We start from the raw sequence: 26166 nt of genomic DNA on the forward strand, positions 1-26166 counted from the left end.
GGGTATGTGGGTTGCAGTTGGCTACGGGAAAGAGATACTGAATATTCTGCGGTACTATGAATTTTTGTCCGTATTTCATTGCCTTTCTTCCACAAATCGCATCAAGGATGCTTTTAAAACTTTAACTTCTTGTAGGTGGGGGTTGTGTGGAATTAGAGAATGCCATATAGTGAAGTTTAATAGCACAACTAGTAATACAGAATTGTTTCTGATGTCTGATAAGTGCTCTTGAAACAAGAAATATTTAAATTACTCATTATCTGTATATTGCCAAACAGAACCTTGTAGACACAGGATGGCCATAATATGCCAGAGCCTCCATATTCAGAATCACATTTACAAGCACTAAGCTTCACCAAAGTCATTAAGGGAATGCCAGTTCTGAATAAAGTGTTGGTATTTGAATATAAACTCCACATACCTACTGGTGGTATACTTGCAAATATGCTAGAACAGGGAGTCTCAACCTTGTGTGGTAAATAGAGCTGTAATGTGTAAAAACAAAAACAAAAAAAACCCTGACAGCCCCAGGTCTAGAAGAATGGCTGGGAATGAGGACTAATGCTAGTCCTCGCTGTTTGTCTTTAAGAGCACACTGTGTGAATACTACTTCATTTTGCCTCAGAATACTCCTATGAAGTGAAGTAATGGCATTGGTTCCATCTAACAGATTGGAAAACTGAAGCTTAGAGAAGTTAGTGCCAAAATTTAAACAGCAAGCCAGTTTCAGCTTTAAAATCCAAATCACTAGACAATATTGCCCTCATGCAAGTTACGTAATCACTGCTGACTCTTAAATTTTAAATATTTATAATAGACTTATTAACTTTCACCAAGAATAAAATCAAGAAATATACTGCATTTAAGCTGTCCACAGAACTAGGCCTCAACAGAAGTGCTTTAGGTTAGGTAGAACACCTTAAGAAAGTGAAGTGGAATTAGTCTTAAGACTGAGCAGCAGTTGCTGCTACAGTTTCCCTAAAAGATGTCCTGAAAAAAGCAGGTTTTTCAGTTAAATGTGTCCAGATTAAGCAAAGTATATATTTAGCACTTCACTAGTGCCTTTTGTCACAGAATCTCTCAGGGTGAAATTCAACACTGTGCAAAGGGCCAATACAAGGCCTGTGTTTCACTTAAGTGCCACTGAAACCACACACTAATGTTTATGTGGAATTTAAAGAGTGCATAGCCCCTGTACTAGCCCTTTGCATAGGGTGAATTTCACCCAGCATGCACTGCAGAGGAGCGTAAATTAGTACAGCTGGGTAATTACATACTGACTGATAATTTGGAGCGCTTTTACACACAGCCTCTCCCGTTCCCTATGTGTAAGTGAGGAGAACTAGCTGAACTATTCACAGCAAAATGTTTTTCTTCCAAGTGTACCTATTTTTCAAATTTACAAAACAGTTGCAAAATTGGAGCTAGTTTAAGAAATTTTAAAACACAATTCTATTCTATTTTTCCTATTGAGATGGCTATATAAAAATTGTAGCTATTTTTCACATTTTTAAACTAAATTTTCCTTACTAGGTTGGTTTAGTGCGTCATTGTTCCAGTTAGTGACTAGCTGACCAAAAGACATTTCAGTCCATTTTGTATATCACTGTTGAAAGGCTTGTGAAACGTTAAAAAACAGCCACAAAAATCTCTTTGAAATGTTTGTGTATTTGTAAAAGTACACGAATCCTTGGACACCCTTCAGCCTGTCTCATGTCACAACAAAGGCTTTCTGTTTAATTTGTTTCTAGTGAGAAGAAGGAACTCTTTCATGAGATCATTCATGTCCTCTCCCCCTCAACAAAATAACTTTTGCCCTGAGGCAGTGTCTCAGAGTGAATTACTATCCTTTTGCCACTTAAAAATGTAAAACAATTTTTAAAAAAAAATAGTCAAAAACCAAAAGAAAACAAAATGTTTTGTTTGACCTGAAACTAGTGAAATTAAAATAAAATTAAACATTTTATTCTCAGGTTCATCCAAAATGCATTATTATTTTTATTTTTTGGAATTGTGTGTTAACTGAAAAGCCAGTATTCAGTCAGCTCGCCATATAATTCCAACCCTGTAAATGGGCTCTCTGAATGCTATGTACACTTGAGGCCAAATAAACAAAGGTTACTCGGGGCCTAAAGCTGCCGATCAGTGTCTGGGGGGGTTTTTCAAGAGTGTCTAAGGACGGGTCTTACTGGTATAGGAATACTGGTACACTATACCCACAAAGTACTCCCAGTGTGGATGTAACGATACCAGCAAACCATCCATCATGAGACAAATACGCTAGACTGGAAAAAGCAGAGTTTTGCCGATATAATTGCAACTACACTGGGGCCTTCCACTGGCACAGGTATGTTGGTCAGGGATCACACGTCTTCAGTCTTACCCTGACTGACATACAGATGGCTGTAGAGTAGCCTTACACTAAAGTGAGTTAGGTGTCTAACTTAAATGAAAGTCAATGAGCATTAGGCACCAAATTCCTAGTGGACTTTACAAAAGTGCATATTTGCATCTTTAGGCACCTACATACCTTTGAAAATCTTGCTTTTGGGGACTAGGAAGGAAGCCACTTCCTTACAGATTACAGAGCTTTTGTGTTACTGAATCAGGTCTCCCACATATACACTATGAGCTAAGCCTTTGGGACTTAACTAGGGCCCTTTTGAAGGCATTTCTGCGATTTTCAAGGACAATCAATATCTGCTGTGTCAATAGGTCCAGATGAGTACCGATCCATTAATTAAACATACAACATTAAAATGGGAGACATAATCTACAGCGTGCAGTATGAGGAACTCTTGTGAATCTGCTTTAAAAAAAGCCACAAGAGGTGCATGTTGACTGACTCATTCCCCAAACATTCTCCTATAAATCTTAAGTCACTAAATGGTATCAGCAAAAACAATGAGGAGTCCTTATGGCACTTCAGAGACTAACAAATGTATTTGGGTATAAGCTTTCTTGGGCTAAAACCCACTTCATCAGATGTATGGAGTGAAAAATACAGTAAGCAGTATATAGATATATATATTACAGCACAAGAAAAGATGAGAGTTGCCTTACCAAGTTGGGGGTCAGTGCTAACAAGGCCACTGACTCGCACAGTTAGTAAGGCAACTCCCATCTTTTCATGTGCTTTAATATATATATCTATATACTGCTTACTGTATTTTCCACTCCATGAATCTGATGAAGTGGGTTTTAGCCCACAAAAGCTTATGCCCAAATAAATTTGTTAGTCTCTCTACGGTGCCACAAGGACTCCTCTTTTTTTTTTTTTTTTTGCTGATACAGACTAACACGGCTATCACTCTAAATGTTATCATTTCTCTAACTCTTGCTGAGGTTCCCTGGCTCTCAGACATTCCTTGGGAGATGTTTTTCCCTGGCTCTTCTTGATCTTTATTCTTGTTTACATCCAAAATATATATTAGATCATCTCTGCAGGGAGAGTAGGCGCCCTCTTAAAAACATGAAACCTTCAATTACTAATTAGCTGTTTCCCGTTCCTAATGAAGTGAGCATGTCAGATTTGGATTAAAATTCAGCTACAGCTCTCCTCTGTTTATGGTTCCAGATGTTTTTGTTTTATCTAGGAGCTTACTTTGACAGCTACTGCTAAATGATAAATCACTCATATTATAGCTGAAATGCATTTTGAAATTGAAATGTGGCAAACTTGGAGATTGCTCCAAGGATCTATGTCAGTGAGCGGGTCAATACTGGTTCTTTCCTTATGAGTATTCAGTATTGACATATGTAAAACAGTCACGGGATAGATGTCAACATTATACAGAATGCTACTCAAGATTATCATTTTGCTACCATCTTCAGAATCAGAACTAGTAGGTTTAGCTGCATGAATTGTTGATTCAGTGTTTATTGGATACGAATATGGATTCATATTACTTTGGCTTTCTGTGGGTATTTTAACATTTATTTGTCTTTGGGCTTAAAGCTGCTGAATGTGAAGATCACACATGATAGGCTCTGTACCCAAGCAAGTTTTTTATGAGATGCGTGGGTGGATTTCTGTTTATCTCTTCAAATAAAGACAATAATTAAATGACTAGTGTGGGGGGGGAGAGGGATGTTCTGAGTGAAACACCATTTTTCTAAGGAACACATATTGATTTATGGCTGTTTTCATGTTGATTTTCAGTGTAGTTTTAGTCTTCAATAGCACTGCTTTGCAGAAGGCTTTGTTGGGTCTTTAATAGCCACATTTCACTCTGCACAATATAAACTACATTAATTTCTGTGGTACTCTGAACACTGTGTTAAGTACGTCATGGTTCTACCCTCTGAAACAGAAGTTACTTTTTTTTAAAGGTTGTGGCAGGGGGAAAAACTGCCATTTAAGTTTTAAGGATTTTATACCTAAGGGAACAGTGGCTTTTCTCTTCTTTGCTGTAACCATATTTGGTCTCACTAGCCACATACCAGGTTCTACAATGTGGCTGACTGCCATGGATTTACAAAGCAGCCAGACTGTTGTAGAGCAGAGATAAGAATCTGTCCCATTAGTGTGAGGTACAAAGACGGGGTAAGTCAGTCAGGAATTGGAAGGGAAGAGGAACATTGTTCTCAATTCCCCATTTTTTTTAAATGTGTAGGACCAAAATCTGCCCTGCAGATCCCTTGCAATACAATGCCGTCAGACTGTCAGCGTGGAATTTGGCCATGGAGTACACTTTTAAGTTTTAAACTAAAACTATTCCCCCTTTGGTTTAAAAATAGTCCTATGGGGGGGTAAAAATTAGAGATATGATTAAACCCAGCTTTTTTGGGATTTGTCAAGTCATTGATAGCAGCTACCAGTTTTCAGGGGATGCACAATCCAAACCCAGATACTCACAGCTGCCACAAAGAGGGAGTTACGCTCTGGGGGGAGAAGGGATCATGACTCGAGGACCAGGGCTGGGTTTGATTGAAAGGGGTCATAAGGGAAATTTAGCAAGTGAGGGTATGCTGGGGATGGGGTGAGTCTGGGGCTGTGATGGGCTTGTAGGAAGGAGCTGGTTTGAGACTAAAGCTAAGGTTGGAAAAGATGGCAGACGTCAGATGGGGCAGCAAATGGCAACAGGAGCTGAGGTGATACATGGCAGTGGATATTTTAAATATTTAATGTCCAGCCTCTACTGTGTTTGCTTATAATGAGAGGTAGCTGGGATTACAAGCATTTGTAAACCAATTTGAAAGTCTACAACTCATACCATATATAGGAGGACAGTCAATGCACCAAATAGGTGGATCTGCTTGGCTACTAAGCTTATTTCCAACTGTGACATACATAAGAGTCTATATTTCTAGTTCCTTATAAGGCCCCATGGGCACCTGTTTTCCAGAGGTAAAAGACACTCACTTGAACCAAGAGCTGTCACTTACAGATCAGATAATTTAAACTGCATGGTTAAAGAACCCTAAATGTTTCATTTATAAAATATATAAATCACTATGTAACCAACTTTTTTTTTTTTTTTCAGAAAACAGAGCATACGTCAAACCTACTATTATGTACTGAAGGAAGCTATTGTTGAAAAATATATAATGATCACTATTTGAAGACTGTATAGTACATGAAAGACATCCCTTCCAACCTTTGATGCCTTCAGTACTGTGTGAAGGATTTGTAGCATGAAACTTGAAGGACAATTTCAAGCAATTTACTGTTGCTGCATCGAAAACTGCCGTATTGTCATTAAGATATACTGAGACTTTTTACAAGCTTACCATACCAAACCAAGCCTGTTGCAACTGATAATTTTTAGGTCCCAGAAGATAGAAAGAAGTTGTAGTATTTTTAAGCACATAAAGGAATTATTCCCCAAAAAAACTAACTTTTTTTTTAAAGGCGGTAGTGATTACTGTATAGCAATGGCACAATGATTTTATTAAGCCGCAGATGTCCTCACTGGCTGTACATCATACAAGTCCAGTTTATCACTGAAACTGTTCAACATAGAGCTGTTTCAATTGTGTTTATAAATTAAGCTTTGTTTACTGAAGCTGATACTCAATATATTACGTTTTAAAGAAAAATGTGTGTACATTTTTTAAAACAATGATGTAAAAATTGTCCTTTCATTAGATGACCAATTCAAGAGTGTGAGCTAAACCCTAATAGCTGACGTAATATGAGGATTATAATTGATGCTTTTTTATGCTCAGTTCAGCTTGGCTTTTGGTCTTTTAAGATAAAAAATGAATATGCAGTAGAGTGTTAGATAATGGAAACTTTTAAGTATGGTTTCTCTGTTGTACCATATTAAGTTAAAGTACACATTCTTTGTTAAAATGTTCTTGCTAAGAATACAGTATTAAAAACTTTTTGTTTGACTTTGGAAATCTTTTTTTGTTTTTTTGGACATGGATTCCCACAGTTTCTATCCTAATTCAAAACTGATATTTGCACGGATACATATTTTGTTAAAGGAATTAATAAAGAGTGGGGGTTGCTACCAAATATTTTTCTTAATTATTATACGTCACAGATTCCACACCTATCTGAAAACTTACCTGAGTCATTCCTTTACTCAAAAAGGTAATTGAAAGATGCATTGGTCAGGTGGAACCAATCAGTTTAGTTTCTACTCCCTCATTCACAGATGTTTTATGCAATTATTAGATAAATACCAATGATATAAGATTCTTCAAAGGAACAAGATAAGCATTGGCTATAAATAATGTATTGGTTGCATTCTGCACTACCAACATGGGAAGCCTAAGTTTCTATGCCCCGTCTGGTCTTTGCTCCTATGTTGATAGCACTGTGGAGGCAGGATGCCGCTAAGCCTTTGCTATGCAGAGAGATTCCCCTACTGTTAGTAATTCAACAGAAGCCACTTCAACTGATTATGTAATAGTTTTGATGGCTTTTGAATGGAATTCCACTGAAGATTCTGGCCCCAATCCTCAGCTGATGAAAATCAGCATAGATCCATGGATGTCAGTGCAACTAAACTGATTTATGGCAGCTCAGGATTTGGGCCTCTGACCCTAATTCATCACTGGCACAGCAGGCATAAGTCTACTGAGTTACACTAGGGGTGAATTTGCCCGCTGATCAAAATCTATATCGCCATTTGTTTGCACTGGTCCTTGTTCAGGAGTATTAGAATAGGGGGATCTGTGATTCTTTATCATGAACACGAAGAATTGCAACTAATCCACAGAACATGGCATGAAAAACTAAAACTAAAGTACAAAATGCTGTGCATCCCAATTGCCAGAAAAGAATAAAATAAGGAACAAAGTGCATACAATATACATTTCTCACACACACACACACACACACACACACCACACACACACACACACACACACACACACACACACACACAAAATTAAATGGGACTAGTATCAAAGCAGGGTATGATTAGAACTAGATCATTTCAGAAAAACAAATCAGCTTCCTCTTTCTTAAATACAGGCATGATGACATAGTTCTGGTGTGGGGGCCAAATGCAAGGTGTCGTGTCTTCTAGTAAAGTGAAGTCAGGTGTTGCAAGTGAGGGCTGAATTTGGACCTCTGTATATGAATATGCATTTAACAAGTCAAAATTAGCTAGTCAGGAGCATATAAAATTGAAGTTAAAAGTCCCTTAAATCGTTTTAAACTGTAGATATTTCATAGATTTTATGGAAGTAATATCTGTGCTCTGCATCCAAAGATGATTAAAGGGCTTTCAGTTGTGTTAACTGTACAAAAAGTGATGGTACCGCAGGTGCCCAGCATTTCAGCACATGTAAACTAGGAAATAACTGCAGTCTCATATTGACATTTGTAATTCTTGGAAAATGTTGGCTTTTTCAATGGCAATCACTGTATTGGTTCTCATGTACCCTAATATGCTTGAATAATCATATGACGTGATCCTTTTAATGTGCTGAAAAAAATTAAACTGGCAATGTTAAATGTCTCAACTGTATGTTTTAGAAAAGTAAGAATGTAGAACTCAAATTGTGGTTAATTTTATCTTTGTAGGATAATTTTTTTAATATGAGGATAAACTTCTGCAAACTTTGTGAACTACGTAATAAATACAAGCAGAAATTTTTTTTACAGGACATGCCATAATTTAAACATTCCAAATATTCCTGTTTATATTATTGCTTTGTTTGCTCTAAAACGAAGTCAGAACACTTAAATTCCAGTATCTGCAACAAACATATTTCCATATTATTAAACAAAATGCATTTAACTACATCAAAAGCAAGGGCACATTGAGTTAAGACTACTACTGCACTCTTAATTAAAGCTCATTATGCCTGTGCCTAAGCACTGAAGTATATGAACTGCAATTCTATGGTTAATTATTTACAATTAGATGGTAATACTGTATTACAAGTGTCCTCAAAATTATGCCAGTATGAATCCATGTTAGTGACTGAGATGGTTTTCTTGTTCTGTGAAATGCTGGCAGTTTGAAGAATCACAAAGGACTAGGATCACGCTACAATGCCAGAGTCAGGTTGGATTCACTAGTAAATGCAGGTTTTTTTGACAGCCTAAAGTTCTTCTCAGGCTAGATTCTACTCTCATTAACTTCTTTGGGATGAAGATCAGGGGCCTAGTTCTAAAAATGATTTTAAAAAGAGGAATAAAGATTTTAAAGTATCTATAGTGAATTGCTATTAATTAAGACTGCTTTGGAAAATTAAAAAAAAAATCTGGAAATGTTTAGCAACTATTGGTACAAGATTATTAAGACTGGAAGATTAAAAAGGAAAACTACTTACCAGCAATTGTATTTGTCATAAACTCCTTCTGCTGTCCTACAACAGAAATAGTTGGGACAGTTGGTAAATATAGCTACTTTTGAATCCAGTCAAGATGTTTTACAATAAGCAGAAACAATTTTTCATACCTCTTCTAGTGGTCATCTAGCGAAGGGCATCTGTACAGGAATAAGTCAATGATGTGGAAGTCCTGCTTCTAATCAGGCAATCTGCAACCTTTGTGAAGAGCTACTCAGTTATGAAACAGCTCTTTTAAATTTCCTGGCACTTAATTTTAGGCAGGAAGGTTAAAACAGAGTCTAAGCTTGGTTCACCAAAGAATCTTGGGTGGCAAAGACACCAAGGAGCCAACAATACCATCCCTACCCTTTCTGATTTCCTGGTCATCAGCAGGAGAAGGGATAGTGAGAGAAGCAGCATCTTCTGTTCACAGGGCTTTGCCTTTAACAGGAGAATACGGTGTAGAATGGGATATTCGATCTCTTCTGCTCTCTCCCTCTGCCCTTGGATCCCGAAGATGAATCTGCTAGCTTAGTTCTTTCCATCTCCTCTGTCTGTCTCTTAACTGCTGTAAAAGAGAGGGAAATAAGAGAATTAGAAAGTAGAGTGGAGGAAGTTGATAGAGTGGAGAAGTGCAGTGAGGACGCCATACTTCCTGGTCAAGTTGATACAAGAATTGAAGAGGGGCAAACGGGGGCTTAGTCAAAGGGATGGGGGAGGCTCATTCATAATTCTTTTGTCAAAGCTTATTAATAGGTGGAGCCATAAGTCTGCCTCTGATTTTCTCTATCATAGGATGGGAAAATATCCCCCCCCCCTCAATTTGCAAACCCTTTGCACTGGACAACACTTTGTGCAAAGGTACTTTTACCTTACTCCATGTATAGTCAGTTTCCTCCTGTTGTTTGTATGGGACTTTCACACAAAAACAAGAAAAAATATTTAAACACTAAATAAACGTGATTTGAAAACCACCAAAATTGGCAGGAGTAAATGAAACTCTTTTCAGTGTAGTTTTTGCATTGAATGGATGCCCTTTTGTTTAGAGTTTGTATAAGGCCAAAATAAAAGTAAAAATAAATAAACTAATAATTTTAATTCCTTTTAAAAAATTATTTATTTTCCCCCTCACTGTACAATAAATGTTGGAAATTCTAGTAACTTCTCATTTCTAGGACCAAAGAGTTTACCAAAGGTTCCCATTCTCACACACACACCAATCTTGAGTGTCATGTACACAGCCATCTTTACATCTCTTCAGACAAGCCACCAATCTTACCTTTTTTTTCCATTTCCAAATCATTTATGTAGATGTCCAAGTGACCTTAGCTTTGGGTACAGATGGATGCAAGTACAAACTTGCACCCTCAATTACTGTACCTTTAGTTCATAGGTACACAAACGGAGGCCAGCTTTTGGAAATCTTTCCCCAAATGATGTTTGCAGAACTGAAATAATTTTCAATGAGGGGTGTTCAGAAGCTTGTGGGCCCCTTTCATGAACAGCAAATATTCAAATGCATTCATTTTCTGCAAACGTTCATTTTGGTTGGTAACAAGGGTTTGGTTCAGGGCTGGCCTTACCATGAGGTGGCCACCCAGGTGCCAGATTATGGGTGGAGGGAGGCTCCGGTAGGACCCAGAGTGTAGAAAGTTGTGTCTGCTGCTGGTGCATATGTATTCTCTCTGCTCTAGATACACAGAGATGGTGGAGTGCTGTGCTGGAGGAAGGAGGGCACAAGAGACATAACAGGCAGGCAGGAGAAAAGGTGAAAGGGAATAAGAGAAAGCGGGAGCTGCAGGGAGAGAGAAGAGGAGGAGCCTATCTAGCACTCCCAGGAGCCTGAACTGATTAACACCAGATTCTTGGGGAGCTTCCTGTTTCCTGCTGCTTCCCTGAACCCACTTGAGGAGAACAGGCAGTCAGCTGAAGTAGTAGTAGCCAGTTAGGCCCCTAAAATGCTGATATCTTCCCACACTCAGGCCCTGCTACCAGCCTGCTTATTTGTCCCCTTATTTGAGTACTGAGAGCCACTATAGCTGGCACAGAACAGCAGTCATGAGTGAAAGAAGAAAACAACCATGTGGAGCAGCATTCAGCAAAAGAAAGCAAGCAAAGGAAGCTTTTCTATCTAAGCAAGAAGAAGTTCTCCTGAGATACATAGACACAAATGTTCACGGTGAGCCTTTCAGCCCCAGTGAGGATGTGAGTAGTGAGGAGATGTCTCATCTTCCAGTCAGAGTGCAGGTGACCTGACAGCTACTGCAGCATCCATATCTCCATCTCAGATAGATGTAACCATGCACATGTCTGAAGAAAAGTGTAGATCAGAGAAGAGTGTGGTGGCAGCACAAGAAACAGCTGCTGCTGAGTTTAGTTCCTTAAGTCTAGATAATCCAGGATGGTGGACCCACTTGAGCAGTAGTCTGAGAGAGTTTCTTGTACTGCATGGGCCACAGCAAGTGAAAAACTTCATGTTCCCCAAAGACAATGAAAATAGAAGTTTCCATGCAACACATTACTGGCGTGAAATCCCCAATGGTGACAAAATGGAGAGGCCATGGCTTATGTACTAGAAAACCCAAAATGCTGCATACTGTTTTTGTTGCAAACTCTTCCAGTCTAATGTTCCAGCCACATGGGGTTCTACAGGAACAAAGGACTGGAAAAATCTGGCTAGAAATCTGGCATGTCATGAGAAGGCAGCAAATCACCAGAGAGCATTCCATAGGTGGAAAGAGCTTGAGATGAGACTAAGGTTAAAGGCAACCACAGATGATCAGCATCAAGAGAAGATTGCATCAGAGTCTCTTTACTGGCAAAATGTTCTGAAAAGGCTCATTGCCATTGTGAGAATGCTTGCTATCCAAAACCTAGCACAGCGTGGCACTTCAGATCAGCTGTATGTGCCAATCAATGGAAACTTCCTTAAAACTGTGGAGCTGATGGCTGAGTTTGATGCTGTACTCCAAGAGCACCTAAGAAGAGTCACCACCCAAGAAATGTACACACACCACTACCTTGGAAAAACAATTCAAAATGAGATCATACAGTTACTGGCAACAAAAGTCAAACAGAAGATTGTGGCAGATCTGAAGTCAGCAATAAATTACTCTGTTATTCTGGACTGCACACCTGACATCAGCCATACGGAACAAATGACTTTAATGGTGTGTTTTGCAACAACAACAGAACCTAGTGACAATGTCCCTGCAATGGTGACTGTCAGAGAGCATTTTCTAGAATTTATTGACATTGATGATACTACAGGAGCTGGTATGACAAATGTGCTTCTTAAAAAGCTGGAAGATACGGGAATTGTGATAGCTGACATGAGAGGTCAGGGTTACAATAATGGTGCCAACATGAGAGGAAGGAAAGAGGAGTGCAGACACAGATCCCAGAGTTAAACACTCAAGCTTTTTTTGTCCCATGCAGTTCTCATTCATTGAACTTGGTGGTAAGTGATGCAGCATCAGCTTCTAGTGAGGATGCTACATTTTTTTATGCAATTCAAAGCATCTATGTATTTTTCTCTGCATCAACTCATCAATGGTAAATTTTAAAGCAACATCTGGAAACATCCACTCTGACACTGAAACCACTGAGTGCCACACAATGGGAAAGTCAAGTGGAGGCAATAAAGCCTATCAAACACCAAATTGGGAAGATAGATGATACCATAGTTGCCATTATGGAGGTCAAGTTGCCATTATGGAGGATAATGCTATGACAGGAACTGTTTGTGGGAGAACAGTGGCAGAGGAAAATAGAATCACCAGAAATATACATAACTTCAAATTTCTGTGTGGCTTAGTGTTGTGGCATGACATACAGTTTGAAATAAATGTTCTAAGCAAGAGATTCCAAGGTGTTGACCCTGATATATCTGGAGCAATGGAATAACTGGACAAAGCAAAGTCATACCTACAGTCTTACTGGTCAGATGAGGGATTTCAGAACATTCTGAAGAGTGCACAGTAGTTGGCAGAGGAACTTCACACTGAAGCTATTTTCCCACCCATTCAAGAATACAAGAATCACTGAAGAAGAAGACATTTTGATTATGAGGCACGGGATAATCCCAAAAGAGACCCCAAATGACAATTCAAAGTTGAATTCTTTAACCAGATGCTAGATTGTGCAATACAGTCAGTTGAAGAATGTTTCATGCAGCTCAAGGAACACAGCAGTATATTTGGGATGTTGTATGATATTTCAAAACTCCTCACTATACCTGAAGAAGACCTACACCAGCAATGCAGGGCACTAGAGACAGTGTTGACACATGATGACATGCACAATACTGATGTGATTTAGGTGATGAACTGAAAGCCCTTTCAAGATACATTTCAGCAGGGTCAACTCCAAAGGCTGTTCTGGAATATATGTGCACAAATAAGATGACCACCCTCTTTCCAAATGCTTTTGTTGCTCTGCGCATACTTCTAACCTTCCTGTAGCAGTTGCCAGTGGAGAATGCAGCTTCTCCCTGCTGAAGTTAATAAAAACAAATCTATGCTCCACAATGAAACAGGAGAGGCTGGTTGGCCTTGCAACCATCTCAACAGAGCATGAGCTGGCCCAGATTGTGGACTTCAGGAAGCAGTAAATCTTTGCCACCAAGAAGGCACAGAAAGCACCACTTTGATTATTCAAACAGATAAAAATGCCAGTGTTTACTACGCAGCCAAGAAAAGTTACATTTGCTGTTCAGGTGTTTGAAAGTTAAGTGTTACTTAAAATTTTTGAACAAGGCATTTTAAGTTGTTAGTTCTCCTTTATTGGGGTTGGTAGCAGAGCAGTAGCATGAGAGGAGTAGAACAGGAAGAAGGCAGAATTGAGACCTTTCAAAGTTTTGGCCCAAGTGAGGGGGGATGGGGCTTCCCAGGTGCATTTGAGCTCCTCGGGTACCTCAGGTGCCAAACTGTTGTGGGCTGGCCCTGGTTTGGTTCCTACCATTTGCCAATCCTCCCAACTCCCATTAAAATGCAATAGGATGGTCAGCTCACAGGACATACAACTTGCAAGTTTCAGTCTTTCTGACCTTTCTGCACAATGAATCTCAAGAATAGCATTAGAAGCTTTTACAGTGCATCTTTGAGTATCTATGCCCCGATGAAGGATGTTACAGCATTGGGACTGCAGATGAGCAAACATTGGGACATTATTTCCAAAAAATGTGGATTCTGGAGGGACCACTCTTTGAGTAATAGCATATGCCCAGCAAGGCCAGCTTTAAGCCGATTCCTCCAATTCCCCGGAATCGGGCCCCGCGCCTTAGGTGTCTTTTTATTTTTAATTTTTTTTTACTTACCTGGCGGTGGCGGGGGCAGGGAGTGTCTGCTCCAGGTCTTCAGCGGCATTTCGGCAGAAGGGGGGGTCCATCGGTGCTGCGGAAGACCCAGAGTGGACCCCCCACCATCAAAGTGCCGCCGAAGCCCTGGACTACCACCGAGTGTTCGAATCGGGACCCGCTGTTCATAAAGCTGGACCTGATGCCCAGAAGTTGCATGTGAAGCTTCCTCTCACTGTAGCAGATGTAATTTCAGTCATCAGAGAGGCTAATCATTAGCATTACCACTCTATTATCTCCTAAACCTTAGCTCAGACTTTCAGTTACTTTTATATGGAGATCCAAATATAAAGTTTAATGCTGGAGTATTAAGGAAGAACTTTGAAATCTTAACATCTTTGCATTTTCTTTACCCTCCATAAAGGTGATCAGCATTTTCCCTCAAAGACTGATCTACATTTCTTCATACTACATTGATATTAGGTTCGTGAGCACTTCATTGATTTCTAATTTGCCCCTCCAAGAATAGTTTTAAATGTCAAAGCACTGGCAAATGAGATTTAGGGAACTGATAAGCTTCAGAGAAGGAATCTGTTGTTAAGTCCTTATTAGCTAACAACTCCTGATAAATATTGACAAACGAAGATACAGAGCTTTTATGTCTCAACCCAACCTAATAAGCCACATGTTCTTTTGCAGAAAGGTAATATACTGAAGTAGTGAATAAATATAAAGGCCATTTGCAATAGTTTACTTTATATACAAATGCAGATTTCAACTTTTTACATTTTATAGCTATCTTCTGTCACTCCTTTGTTAATAATATTGTTCCACCAAGTGACAAATATGCTTATTTAGATGCTTTGGAAGTTGTCTTTTCACTGTGATTGTCATTTGGCACAAAGCCGTACAAACTACAATGATGGATAGCCTTGAAAGATGGGTTTGTGAATGAAGTTAGTGAGATTAATTGTAAAAAGCCCTAAGGTTCAATAGCCATGTTGCATTCCACTAAGATATAACACACGTCATTCACATTACAAATTTAGTATTTGAAAATATATGCTTTAAAAACATGATAAAAATACTATTTGAATGTTCCTTAATGTGTCTTATTACTTACCTTAAGTTTTAAGATGAATCCTATTTACAACTATCTGAATAATAAGCATACTGAAAAACTGTGTCTCAACAGTAGAGCAATTTGCATTGTCTCTGGTGCCCTATGCATATCTGCAGATGGGCATACCTGTATCGTCCTATAAGACATGTAGGTATGCTACTGATTAGTATATACCCACATGTTAAAGTGACATCCTGTACATATTTTCCTGACATCCATGGAAGTTTTAGTCACTGTGACAGCACTGTTTTCCTATTAAGTGTTGTCTTCCTTAAATTGTCCATGCAAGGGATCTTGGTTTGGAGCAGGTAAGTTAATGCACAGCATATTTCTATTAGTAATGTAATGAATTTATATTTATTGTGTAATGTAACAATCATAATAAAAGAATCAATAGTGAACGCTCCCAGATTAAAATCTATAGCTATGCACAGCACAGCACAAACACTTTCCTTTAGAAAAGCATGAGTGTGCACAAGCTGCAAGGATAAGGAAGTGCTACTCAAAAAAAAATAAATGGTGAATAAACATATTTACATACAAAGTAGTTTGTTAAACTCCAAAGAAAATTGACAAACCTGATTGGTTTCAAATTCCCTCCCCACACAAACAATTAATCAAATGTCAAGACACTATAGGCCACTATGAATATATTACATATAATTGTGCATTCTGGAAATAGACAATGGAGCCTTTATGTGAGCACAGGCACATGTTGTGTTGCAACACAGGCATCTGTGCTTGAAACCTTGACCATCATAGGTCTACTATAGGTTTTGACACTGGTATCAATGGGCGCTGCTGAGGAACCTAAGTCAATAATGCCCTAATTTTAGCAGCTACTCCTGTTGAATGTTTGCAAATATAGAGGGCGCTCAGAAACTGGTGAGCTTCGACTATACAACAGATGTGCGCCACTCAGAAGGTGTGCATCCAGGGCCGTCCTTGGGATTTATGGGGCCCTATGCAATATTATTAAACTGGTGCCCACATGCCCCATGGCAACCCGGCCTCACATGCATATTTTAGATAAGGGGGGGGGGTCTTTTGAAGGATTTATTTTAAAAATTATATGTCTGAAGATCCAAGCATTTAGGCTAAAGATGAATACTCAGATTGTGCATCTAAAAATCTATGCAAGGATTTTTTGGAGATCTGATTTCATAATCTTCAGCAACACACTAATGACATATTTTTAAAGCAAATTTTGAACTAAGGTCCTGTAGACTAACATGTTCTGAGTAAATATTACAGTAATGAACAACTGTTTTTGTTAGTAAATTCAGAAACTGACAGTATATACCTGGGGGTTGGCAAATGCCCTAAATGACTTCATTACCACTTGAATGGCTCTTTAAGAGTTTCACTGTTGTGCTAATAGGTCTGACAGGCTGGAAGGCTTTTTCACTTAAGTACTAGATCCTCTCCAGAGGAAGACTCACCAGGCTGCAGTAGCCAGCTGTGGTGGGAGCCTGCAGGAAGGATCAGAACAGGGATAGGAACAGGGTGGACACTAAGGCCATGGCTACACTGGTGCTTTACAGCGCTGCAACTATCTCGCTCAGGGGTGTGAAAAAAACATTCACCTGAGCGCTGCAAGATATAGCACTGTAAAGTGCCAGTGTAAACAGTGCCGCAGCGCTGGGAGCACGGCTCCCAGCGCTGCAAGCTAAGCCCCATGAGGATGTGGAGTACGTGCAGCGCTGGGAGAGCTCTCTCCCAGTGTTGGCGCTGCGACTACACTCAAAACTTCAAAGCGCTGCCGCGGCAGCGCTCCTGCGGCAGCGCTTTGAAGTTTCGAGTGTAGCCATACCCTAAGGGTATGTCTACACTACGGGATTATTCCAATTTTACAAAAACCATTTTTTTAAAACAGATTGTATAACGTTGAGTGCACGCGGCCACAATAAGCACATTAATTCGGCAGTGTGCGTCTATGTACCGAGGCTAGTGTCAATTTCTGGAGCGTTGCACTGTGGGTAGCTATCCCATAGTTCCCGCAGTCTCCTCTGCCCACTGGATTTCTGGGTTGAGATCCCAGTGCCTGTTGGGGCAAAAAACATTGTCGCTGGTGGTTCTGGGTACAGCCTCACCCCTCCCTCCATGAAAGCAGCAGCAGCCAACCGTTTCACGCCTTTTTTTCCTTGGGTGAACTGTGCAGACGCCATACCACAGCAAGCATGGAGCCTGCTCAGCTCAAGACAGCAATAATGGACATTGTAAACACCTTGCACATTCTCATGCAGTCTATGCTAAACCAGGACCTGCAAAACCAGGTGGGAAGGAGGTGGCTACGGCAGAGTGGCGACGAGAGTGATGAGGACACAGAACAGAATTCTCTCAAACCGCGGGCCCTGGCACGTTGGAGATCATGCTGGTAATGGGGCAGGTTCTAGACATTGAACGCCGATTTTGGGCCCGGGAAACAAGCACAGACTGGTGGGACCACATAGTGTTGCAGGTTTGGGACGATTCCCAGTGGCTGCAAAACTTTTGCATGCGTAAGGGCACTTTCATGGAACTTTGTGACTTGCTTTCCTCCGCCCTGAAGCGCCAGAATACCAAGATGAGAGCAGCCCTCACAGTTGAGAAGCGAATGGCGATAGCCTTCTGGAAGCTTGCAACACCAGACAGCTACCGGTCAGTCGGGAATCAATTTGGAGTGGGAAAATCTACTCTGGGGGCTGCTGTGATGCAAGTAGTCAAAGCAATCACTGAGCCGCTGCTACAAAAGGTAGTGACTCTGAGAAATGTGCAGGTCATAGTGGATGGCTTTGCTGCAATGGGATTCCCTAACTGTGGTGGGGCGATAGATGGAACCCATATCCCTATCTTGGCACCGGAGCACCAGGGCACCCAGTACATAAACCGCAAGGGGTACTTTTCAATGGTGCTTCAAGCACTGATGGCTCACAAGGGACGTTTCACCAACATCAATGTGGGATGGCCGGGAAGGGTTCATGACGCTCGCATCTTCAGGAACACTACTCTGTTTAAACGGCTGCAGCAAGGGAATTACTTCCCAGACCAGAAAATAACAGTTAGGGATGTTGAAATGCCTGTAGTTATCCTGGGGGACCCAGCTTACTCCTTGATGCCATGGTTTATGAAACTATACACAGGCTACCTGGACAGTAGTCAGGAGTTGTTCAACTACAGGCTGAGCAAGTGCAGAATGGTGGTAGAATGTGCATTTGGCCATTTAAAGGCGCATGGGCGCACATTACTGACTCGCTCAGACCTCAGCCAAACCGATATCCCCATTGTTATTGCTGCTTGTGGGACGGAGTAGGGAGGCTTGAAAAATTTGCAGCTGCAGGAGGGAGGGAAAAAAGGGAGAGAAGTATTTAAAAAGCTACATTTTACAGAACAATGGTTACACTGTTTCACAGTGAACAACACTATTCACATTACATTGCACATATGATTTCCGTACAAGGTCGCATTTTGCATCTTTTTAATATTGAGTGCCTCCAGCTTTGGTGTTAGAGATCATAGATGCAGGTTCGGGCAACAGAATTCGGCTTGCATGCAGCCATCGTAAGCCATTGACTTTCGGTCTCTGCAGCCTTCATATATCCAGTGCCCTCCTTTCCCAAATACCAAGCAAACCCCGTTGAGTGCTGCGTCTTTCCTGTTAACATGCAGCAGCAGAAACCAAACTCCCCCCTCCCCATCCAATTCTCTGGAATGATCGCTTTATCCCTCCCCCCACCCCGTGGCTGGTATCATGGAAGATCCCTGCTAACCACACCACCACCACCACGTGGCTGGTATCAGAGAAGATCCCTATTAGCCAAATGCAAAAATGCTCAGAGCCAATCACCCCCCGCCCCTCCACCTGCTTGGCTAACTGCAGGAAAGGATTTTTTTTCAGCCACAGGCAAACAGCCCAGTAGGAATGACCACCTCTGTCCCCTTAATTAAATTCCCATATTTCAACCAGGTTACCATGAACGATATCACTCTCCTGAGGATAACACAGCAAGATAAAGAACGGATGTTGCTTGAATGCCAGCAAACATTGGGACCATACGCTGCTAAGCTTTGTCATGTAATGATACCAGATTACTTTGCTACATGCATGGCATGGTCAAGTGTCCTACCATGGAGGACGGAATAAGGCTGCCCTGCCCAGAAACCTTCTGCAAAGGCTTTTGGAGTACCTCCAGGAGAGCTTCATGGAGATGTCCCTGGAGGATTTCCGCTCCATCCCCAGACATTTTAACAGACTTTTCCAGTAACTGTACTGGCCGCAAATGCATCCCAAGTCCTCAGGGCAAATTAATCATTAAAAAAATGCTTGCTTTTAAACCATGTTTTATATTTACAAAGGTACACTCACCAGAGGTCCCTTCCATGGCTTCATTGTCTGGGATAGTGGCTTGAAGGGGCTGGGAGGGTAATTCCGTCAGGCTGAGAAAAAGGTCTTGGCTGTTGGGGAGAACGGTGTGCTGTGTGCTCTCTGCAAGCTCGTCCTCCTCTTCATTTCCCCATCCACAGAATCCTCAGCCATGGCTGAGATTACCACCCCCACCTCAGAATCCACAGTCAGGGGTGAGGTAGTGGTGGCGGACCCCCCTAAAATTGCATGCAGCTCAGCGTAGAAGCAGCATGTTTGTGGCCCTGCCCCGGACCTTCCGTTTGCTTCTTTGGTTTTCTGGTAGGCTTGTCTGAGCTCCTTAACTTTCACACAGCACTGTACTGAGTCCCTGGTGTAGCCTGTCTCCATCAAGGCCTTGGAGATTTTTTTTCAAATGTTTTTTCATTTCATCTTTTGGAACGGAGTTCTGTTAGCACACAATCATCTCCCCATATAGTGATCTGACCCAGTACCTCCCGTACGGTCCATGCTGGAGCTCTTTTTCAACTTTCAGACTGCATGCTTACCTGTGCTGATCAGCTCTCCACACTGGGCAACCAGGAAATGAAATTCAAAAGTTCGCGGAGCTTTTCCTCTCTACCTGGCCAATGCATCTGAGTTCAGATTGCTGTCCAGAGCGGTCACAATGTTGCACTGTGGGATAGTGCCCGGAGGCCAATACTGTCAAATTGCAGCCACACTAACCCTAATCCAACATGGCAATACTGATTTCAGCACTACTCCCCTCGTTGGGGAGGATTACAGATATTGGTATTAAGAGCCCTTTATATCGATATTAAAGGTTCGTCGTGTGGACGGAAGCAGGGTTAATTTGGTTTAACGCTGCTAAATTTGGTATAACGCGTAGTGTAGACCAGGCCTAAGACCCAAATTTTCGGGTGACCTACGCAGCTGCGTATGCCGAAGGATGGCCCTGCATGCATCCCTTGCAAGACACACAGCCCAGCTGTATAGGGGCTGTCTGTGCAGCGGGATACTTCTGTCTTCCCCTAGCTCCCAGGGAAAGTGCGCTCGAAGATAATGGAGTAGGCTCCTCCTCTGCTGTTCCATGGCTTTGTGGTGGAGAAGATTTTCACTTCTTCTTTTTCATTTCCCAGACCACCTACTAGGGCTTGGTGCAGCATTTGGGTCTAAGAACATTAAAAGTGATCATCAATGAACAATTATTTTCATAAACACCTCCTGGTGTTTTAGTCATATCCATTTCTTTCTTAGTGAAATTTGTTTTTAGTCTTTTTATCCATGATAAAGAATATTTACCCACTGAAATGTAACTCACTTAATGTTTGTGACGTGCTTAGATTAGGGTGACCAGATGTCCCGATTTTATAGGGACAGTCCTGATTTTTGGGTCTTTTTCTTATATAGGCTCCTATTACCCCCCACCTCTGTCCCAATTTTTCACATTTGCTGTCTGGTCACCCTAGCTTAGCTACTATATGATAAGTCTAAACAACTGGCCTGAATTTCAGACCTACTGAGCTCCTACAATGCTCATTGTGGTGAAAAGAGAATTGTGAGTGCTCAGCAACTGTGAAAATCAGGCCACGGTGGGTCGATTTAGGAGACCTCTCTTTTGAGAAAGGTAGTAGTAACTCTGTCTGCAGAAGTCTGTCTTAGGTCATTGTGGAAAAAAATTGAAATGCAGGATTTTAAATAAAATATTGACTCATTATGAAACATGCCATTTTATATTCTCATCTCAGTGAAAGCAATTAAAATAATAATAATAATAAAAAAACCCTTATATTTAGTACAACCAACTGGATTGCTAGTTGCTGTTTGCATCATAACCCAAACGACTTCTGATTTTGTTGGACAATTGGCATAGGCATCTTACCCATCCATTTTTTTATGTGGAGAGTGGAGGTAGAAGGAGTACAGGAAACAAATGATGTTCTCTGATAAAGGATAAAAGTCCTCTTCAAGGCTCATTATCAATAAAAAGGAATTTTATTACTTTGAGTTGCAACTGGAAATATAATGAGATATTAATATATCTTCCACTACGTGATGTTATCTAAGTCACTGATGATAACTGATATTTATGCACTAAAATTTCTCTTGTGATTTTTGCAGTATCTCTTTCAGACATTTGGCTCCAGCAATATGCCTGAAGATATATGCACTGTTTTTGTAAGGACTTTAAGCTTGGGCCAAAATAAAACCGAAGCTTGTAGATTCTGGTTAATAAATCCTTTTTAAGGCATCATCTCCTTCCTTTGGCTTTCAGCCAGTGGTTCAGTTCTGGGGAAATGAAGAGTGTGTTGGCCTTACAAGCTAATTGCTGTCTTTTTCCCTCCCCCAGTCTCTCATAAGGACTTTCTGGCTTTCCTATAAGTCCTCCATGATTATGATTATAATATCTCTGCCAGCCTAATATGCAGTTTTTCCCCAACTAGCAATACACTAGAATCTGCCTATATAGATGGACCATTCTTTGTATTTAAACCCAAAATCCTTATATTTCCCACAAAATGATACAAAATCTGAGGCCTGTGTCTCTATTGCTAATACAGATGCGTAATATTCTGTTATGAATCTGGTTTGCTAGAACAGTCAGAGAGGGGACTGAACCAAAACCCAAGAGCAACTCCCCCCCCCACCCAAAAAATGGGGAACTTCACAACTGAAATTGACAGGTCAAGGCCATCTATACTATCAATCTACCTTTGATTGAACTGAGATTGCCGTATACTTAGTTATCTCATCTGTCATACTTCTCAGTCTTTATCAGAGTGGAAGAGAAGGGAGCTTAGAAGATCGACTTCCCCTGGGCATTGAACCTTGTATTGTTCAATAGCTCCAGCAATTCTGAGAGACCTTTTAGTTAACAAATGAGACATTTCCAGAGATTTAGGCCAGTGGTGGTCATAAAAATTCCTGTATCTTGATGCGGCTCACTGTATGGGAACCTTGTTTGGTTGTTTATTTTGTTTCGGCATGGAGATATTCCCTATGTTTTCACAACATTCTGATAGTATAGCACATCAAGAGTCCTATCCTTGCTCCAGTTCCATGCACATGTAACCAAATTAAATTGGAGCTTTAACATGTTAAGATTAAAATGTGTTTGTTTATTTTATCTCTGCCTGTCTTATGCTCTAGGCACCACATGTCGAATAAAAGCAGTAACTGATACCAGTGCAGAGGAACACCAAACGTCCTGAGATAGTCAGTAGTGTGCCAGTTGTACCATGACTTGGAGGCAAGCATGGAAGGAGCATCAGCTGCTAGGACCTATAATTCTGATGAGGCCCAGTAAGCATTCAGGAACATTGCTAAAGTGGAGATATTTTACTAGGGCTAGCAGAAAAGGGAAAGGTTGCAAACACGTTCCTATAGCGAGAGCAGTAACATTTCCAAGGTAGACATAGCAATTCCTAGCTTGGCCTGAAGGTCAAGTCCAAAGGAGGCTTAGGGAACAGGTCCAGTATCTGGCATACCCTTTCCAGTCCATTATTATAGGTAATAAGGGAATCTGCACATTTTCTGGCCGGGATCAATCCACTGTCTCTCTCACTAAGGCCTCCTGTACATTGACCAACTACTGCTGCTATGAGTCCTGTGGCACCTTATAGACTAACAGTAGTAGGTAGTACCCCTAACTCACCCAGCAATATCGTCAATCTATCCAACCACACACTCAGTCCAGCAGAAAACGTCTGTTAGTCTATAAGGTACCACAGGACTCTTCGTTGCTTTTACATATCCAGATTAACACGTCTACCCCTCTGATACTGCTGATATATGGCCCCTACTAGCAGACTGCTACAAATGCAGTAGCAATTAGGCTACACGACCCTGGTCATATATAATTACCCTGTGCAATGATAGTAACATGTTTTCTAGGGCCCAACAGCCTCTCAGAGTGCACCAAGAGCCTTCCTCAGGCTTCTATCCTTCTAAGGGCCTGGGCTGGCTAGTGACTGTGAATCCCTTCAGTAGTCTTCTGACTGTATGGCCCCTGCTCAAGTCTCTGCTCTTTCACTCAAGTTTTGCACAGACTGCTGACTGCTTTCTGCAATGACTGCCACTCACAGTCTGCACTGTACTCAGCTTCTGCTCCCTTAGGTGACTTTCCTACCCCCTGTGCAACTCCTCCGGCAGCCAGCTCTACACCCAGCTAGCTAGGTAACCCATGGAGAGAGCCAATCAACAAAAGATAGGATCACTTCTTCAGACAGACTTTCAGATTTTCCACCCACTGCCCCGCTGGCTAAGGGGACTGGGTCTGCATTGCCCTTTGGAAGGTCATAGGTCTATGGGGAGGGAGTTGGTAGGAATAGTAGTTTACTGTTTAGTACATGCATCACAATACACACATTGACCAAATCTAAAGTAATCAACAAAACAAAAAGACAAACCCCACCCAGCCATCTCTGTCATAACCCTGGTTTCTGCTAAATGATAAAGAACTCCTTGGTAGCATCCTTCATAGCATGCGAGGTCTACTCTGATCAGAATACATTTAATTGAAAAGTTTGAAACTCAAAAATGTATGGCAACACCAGTTTTGCCACCTGTTTCTATTTGTACTGTGGCTGTCGATACATGAATTTTCCCTTATTCAGAGGGAAGCAAGTAAGATGGCTGCATTCTCCTACAGGTCATCTGCATGCATGGCTTAACAGTGAAATCTTTGGTGAGCATAAACTCAAAAAAGAAGCTTACAAGAAGTGGAAATTTGGACAGATGACTAGGGAGGAGTATAAAAATATTGCTAGAGCATGCAGGGGTGTAATCAGGAAGGCCCAGGCACAATTGGCGTTGCAGCTAGCAAGGGATGTGAAGGGTAACAAGAAGAGTTTCCACGGGTATGTTAACAAGAAGACGGTCAGGGAACGTGTGAGACCTTTACTGAATGGGGGCAGCAACATAGTGATGGAGGATGTGGAAAAAGCTGACATAATGATTTTTTTGCTTCTGTCTTCACAGACAAGGTCAGCTCCCAGACTGCTTCACTGAGCAGCACAGTAAGGGGAGGAGGTGAGCAGCCCTCAGTGGTGAAAGAACAGGTTAAGGACTATTTAGAAAAGCTGGACATGTACAAGTCCATGGGTCCAGATCTAACGCATCCAAAGGTGCTGAGGAAGTTGGCTGATGTGATTGCAGAGCCATTGGTCATTATCTTTGAAAGTTCATGGCGATCGGGGGAGGTCCTGGATGACTGGAAAAAGGTAAATCTATTGCCCGTATTTAAAAAAGGGAAGAAAGAGAACCCAGGGAACTACAGATCGGCCAGCCTCACTTCAGTCCCTGGCAAAATCATGGAGTGGGTCCTCAAGGATCCATTTTGAAGCACTTGGAGGAGAGGAAGGTAATCAGAACCAGTGAACATGGATTCACCAAGGGCAAGTCATGCCTGACCAACCTGATTGATGAGATAACTGGCTCCATGGATATGGGAAAAGCAGTGGATGTGATATATCTTGACTTTAGCAAAGCTTTTGATATGGTCTCCTACAGTATTCTTGCCAGCAAGTTAAAAAAGTATGGACTGGATGAATGGACTATAAAGTGGATAGAAAGCTGGCTAGATTGTTGAACTCAATGGGTAGTGATCAACGGCTTGAGTCTAGTTGTCAGCCAGTCTCAAGAAGCATGCTCCAGGGGTCGGGCCTGGGGCTGGTTTTGTTCAACAGCTTTATTAATGCTCTGGATGATGGGATTAATTGCACCCTCAGCAAGTTTGCAGATGAGAGTAAGCTGGGGAGGGAGAGGTATGGGATAGGGGCCAGATATGCTGGAGGGTACAGATAGGGGCCAGAGTGACCTAGACAAATTGGAGAATTGTGCCAAAAGAAATCTGACGAGGTTCAACAAGGACAAGTGCAGAGTCCTGCACTTAGGAAGAAAGAATCCTATGCACAGCTACAGGCTGGGTACCGACTGGCTAAGAAGCAGTTCTGCAGAAAAGGACCTGGGAATTACAGAGGACGAGAAGCTGGATATGAGTCAGCAGTGTGCCCTCATTGCCAAGAAGGCCAACGACATATTGGACTGTATTATTAGGAGCTATTTGGCACTGGTGCGGCTGCAGCTGGAGTATTGTGTCCAGTTTTGGTTTCCCCACTACAGAAAGGATGTGGACAAATTGGAGAGAGTTCAGCAGAGAGCAATGAAAATGATTTGAGGGATGGGGCACATGACTTACAAGGAGAGGCTGAGGGAACTCGGGTTATTTAGTCTAGAGAAGAGAAGAGTGGGGAAGGGTGGGATTTGATAGCAGCCTTCAACTACCTGAAGGGAGAGTTCCAAAGAGGATGGAGCTAGGCTGTTCTCAGTGGTGGCAGACGACAGATCAAGAAGCAATCGTCTCAAGTTGCAGTGCGGGAGGTCTGGGTTGGATATTAGGAAACACTGTTTCACTGGGAGGGTGGTGAAGCACTGGAATGGGTTACCTAGGGAGGTGGTGGAATCTCCATCCTTAGAGGTTTTTAAGGCCTGGCTTGACAAAGCCTTGGCTGGGACGATTTAGTTGGTGTTGGTCCTGCTTTGAGCAGGAGATTGGACTAGATGACCTTCTGAGGTCTCGTCCAACCCTAATATTCTATGTGGAAGTGAAGCTGCCCTTAATAAAGCTGGCAGTCATCTTCCATTGTTTTCAGTGAGACTGAA

At 41.5% G+C, this 26166-nt stretch overlaps 1 protein-coding gene across 4 annotated transcripts in view; it reads left to right on the forward strand.

Annotated features, from left to right (window-relative positions):
• Positions 1-6495, forward strand: part of DACH2 (dachshund family transcription factor 2) — a 544577-nt gene extending 538082 nt beyond the window's left edge. For 3 of the 4 annotated variants that reach the window (XM_050965047.1, XM_050965049.1, XM_050965048.1), the window contains one exon: positions 5487-6471. In XM_050965047.1, coding sequence (XP_050821004.1) covers positions 5487-5524 — 38 coding nt within the window. In that variant the 3' untranslated portion in view covers positions 5525-6471. Of the gene's footprint in view, positions 1-5486 lie in introns of all 4 variants that reach the window. The other variant, XM_050965050.1, reaches the window with a different exon arrangement.
• The last annotated feature ends 19671 nt before the right edge of the window (positions 6496-26166 follow it).

The sequence above is a fragment of the Gopherus flavomarginatus genome, chromosome 8 (genome assembly GCF_025201925.1).
Source record: "Gopherus flavomarginatus isolate rGopFla2 chromosome 8, rGopFla2.mat.asm, whole genome shotgun sequence".
Classification (NCBI taxonomy): Eukaryota; Metazoa; Chordata; order Testudines; family Testudinidae; genus Gopherus; species Gopherus flavomarginatus.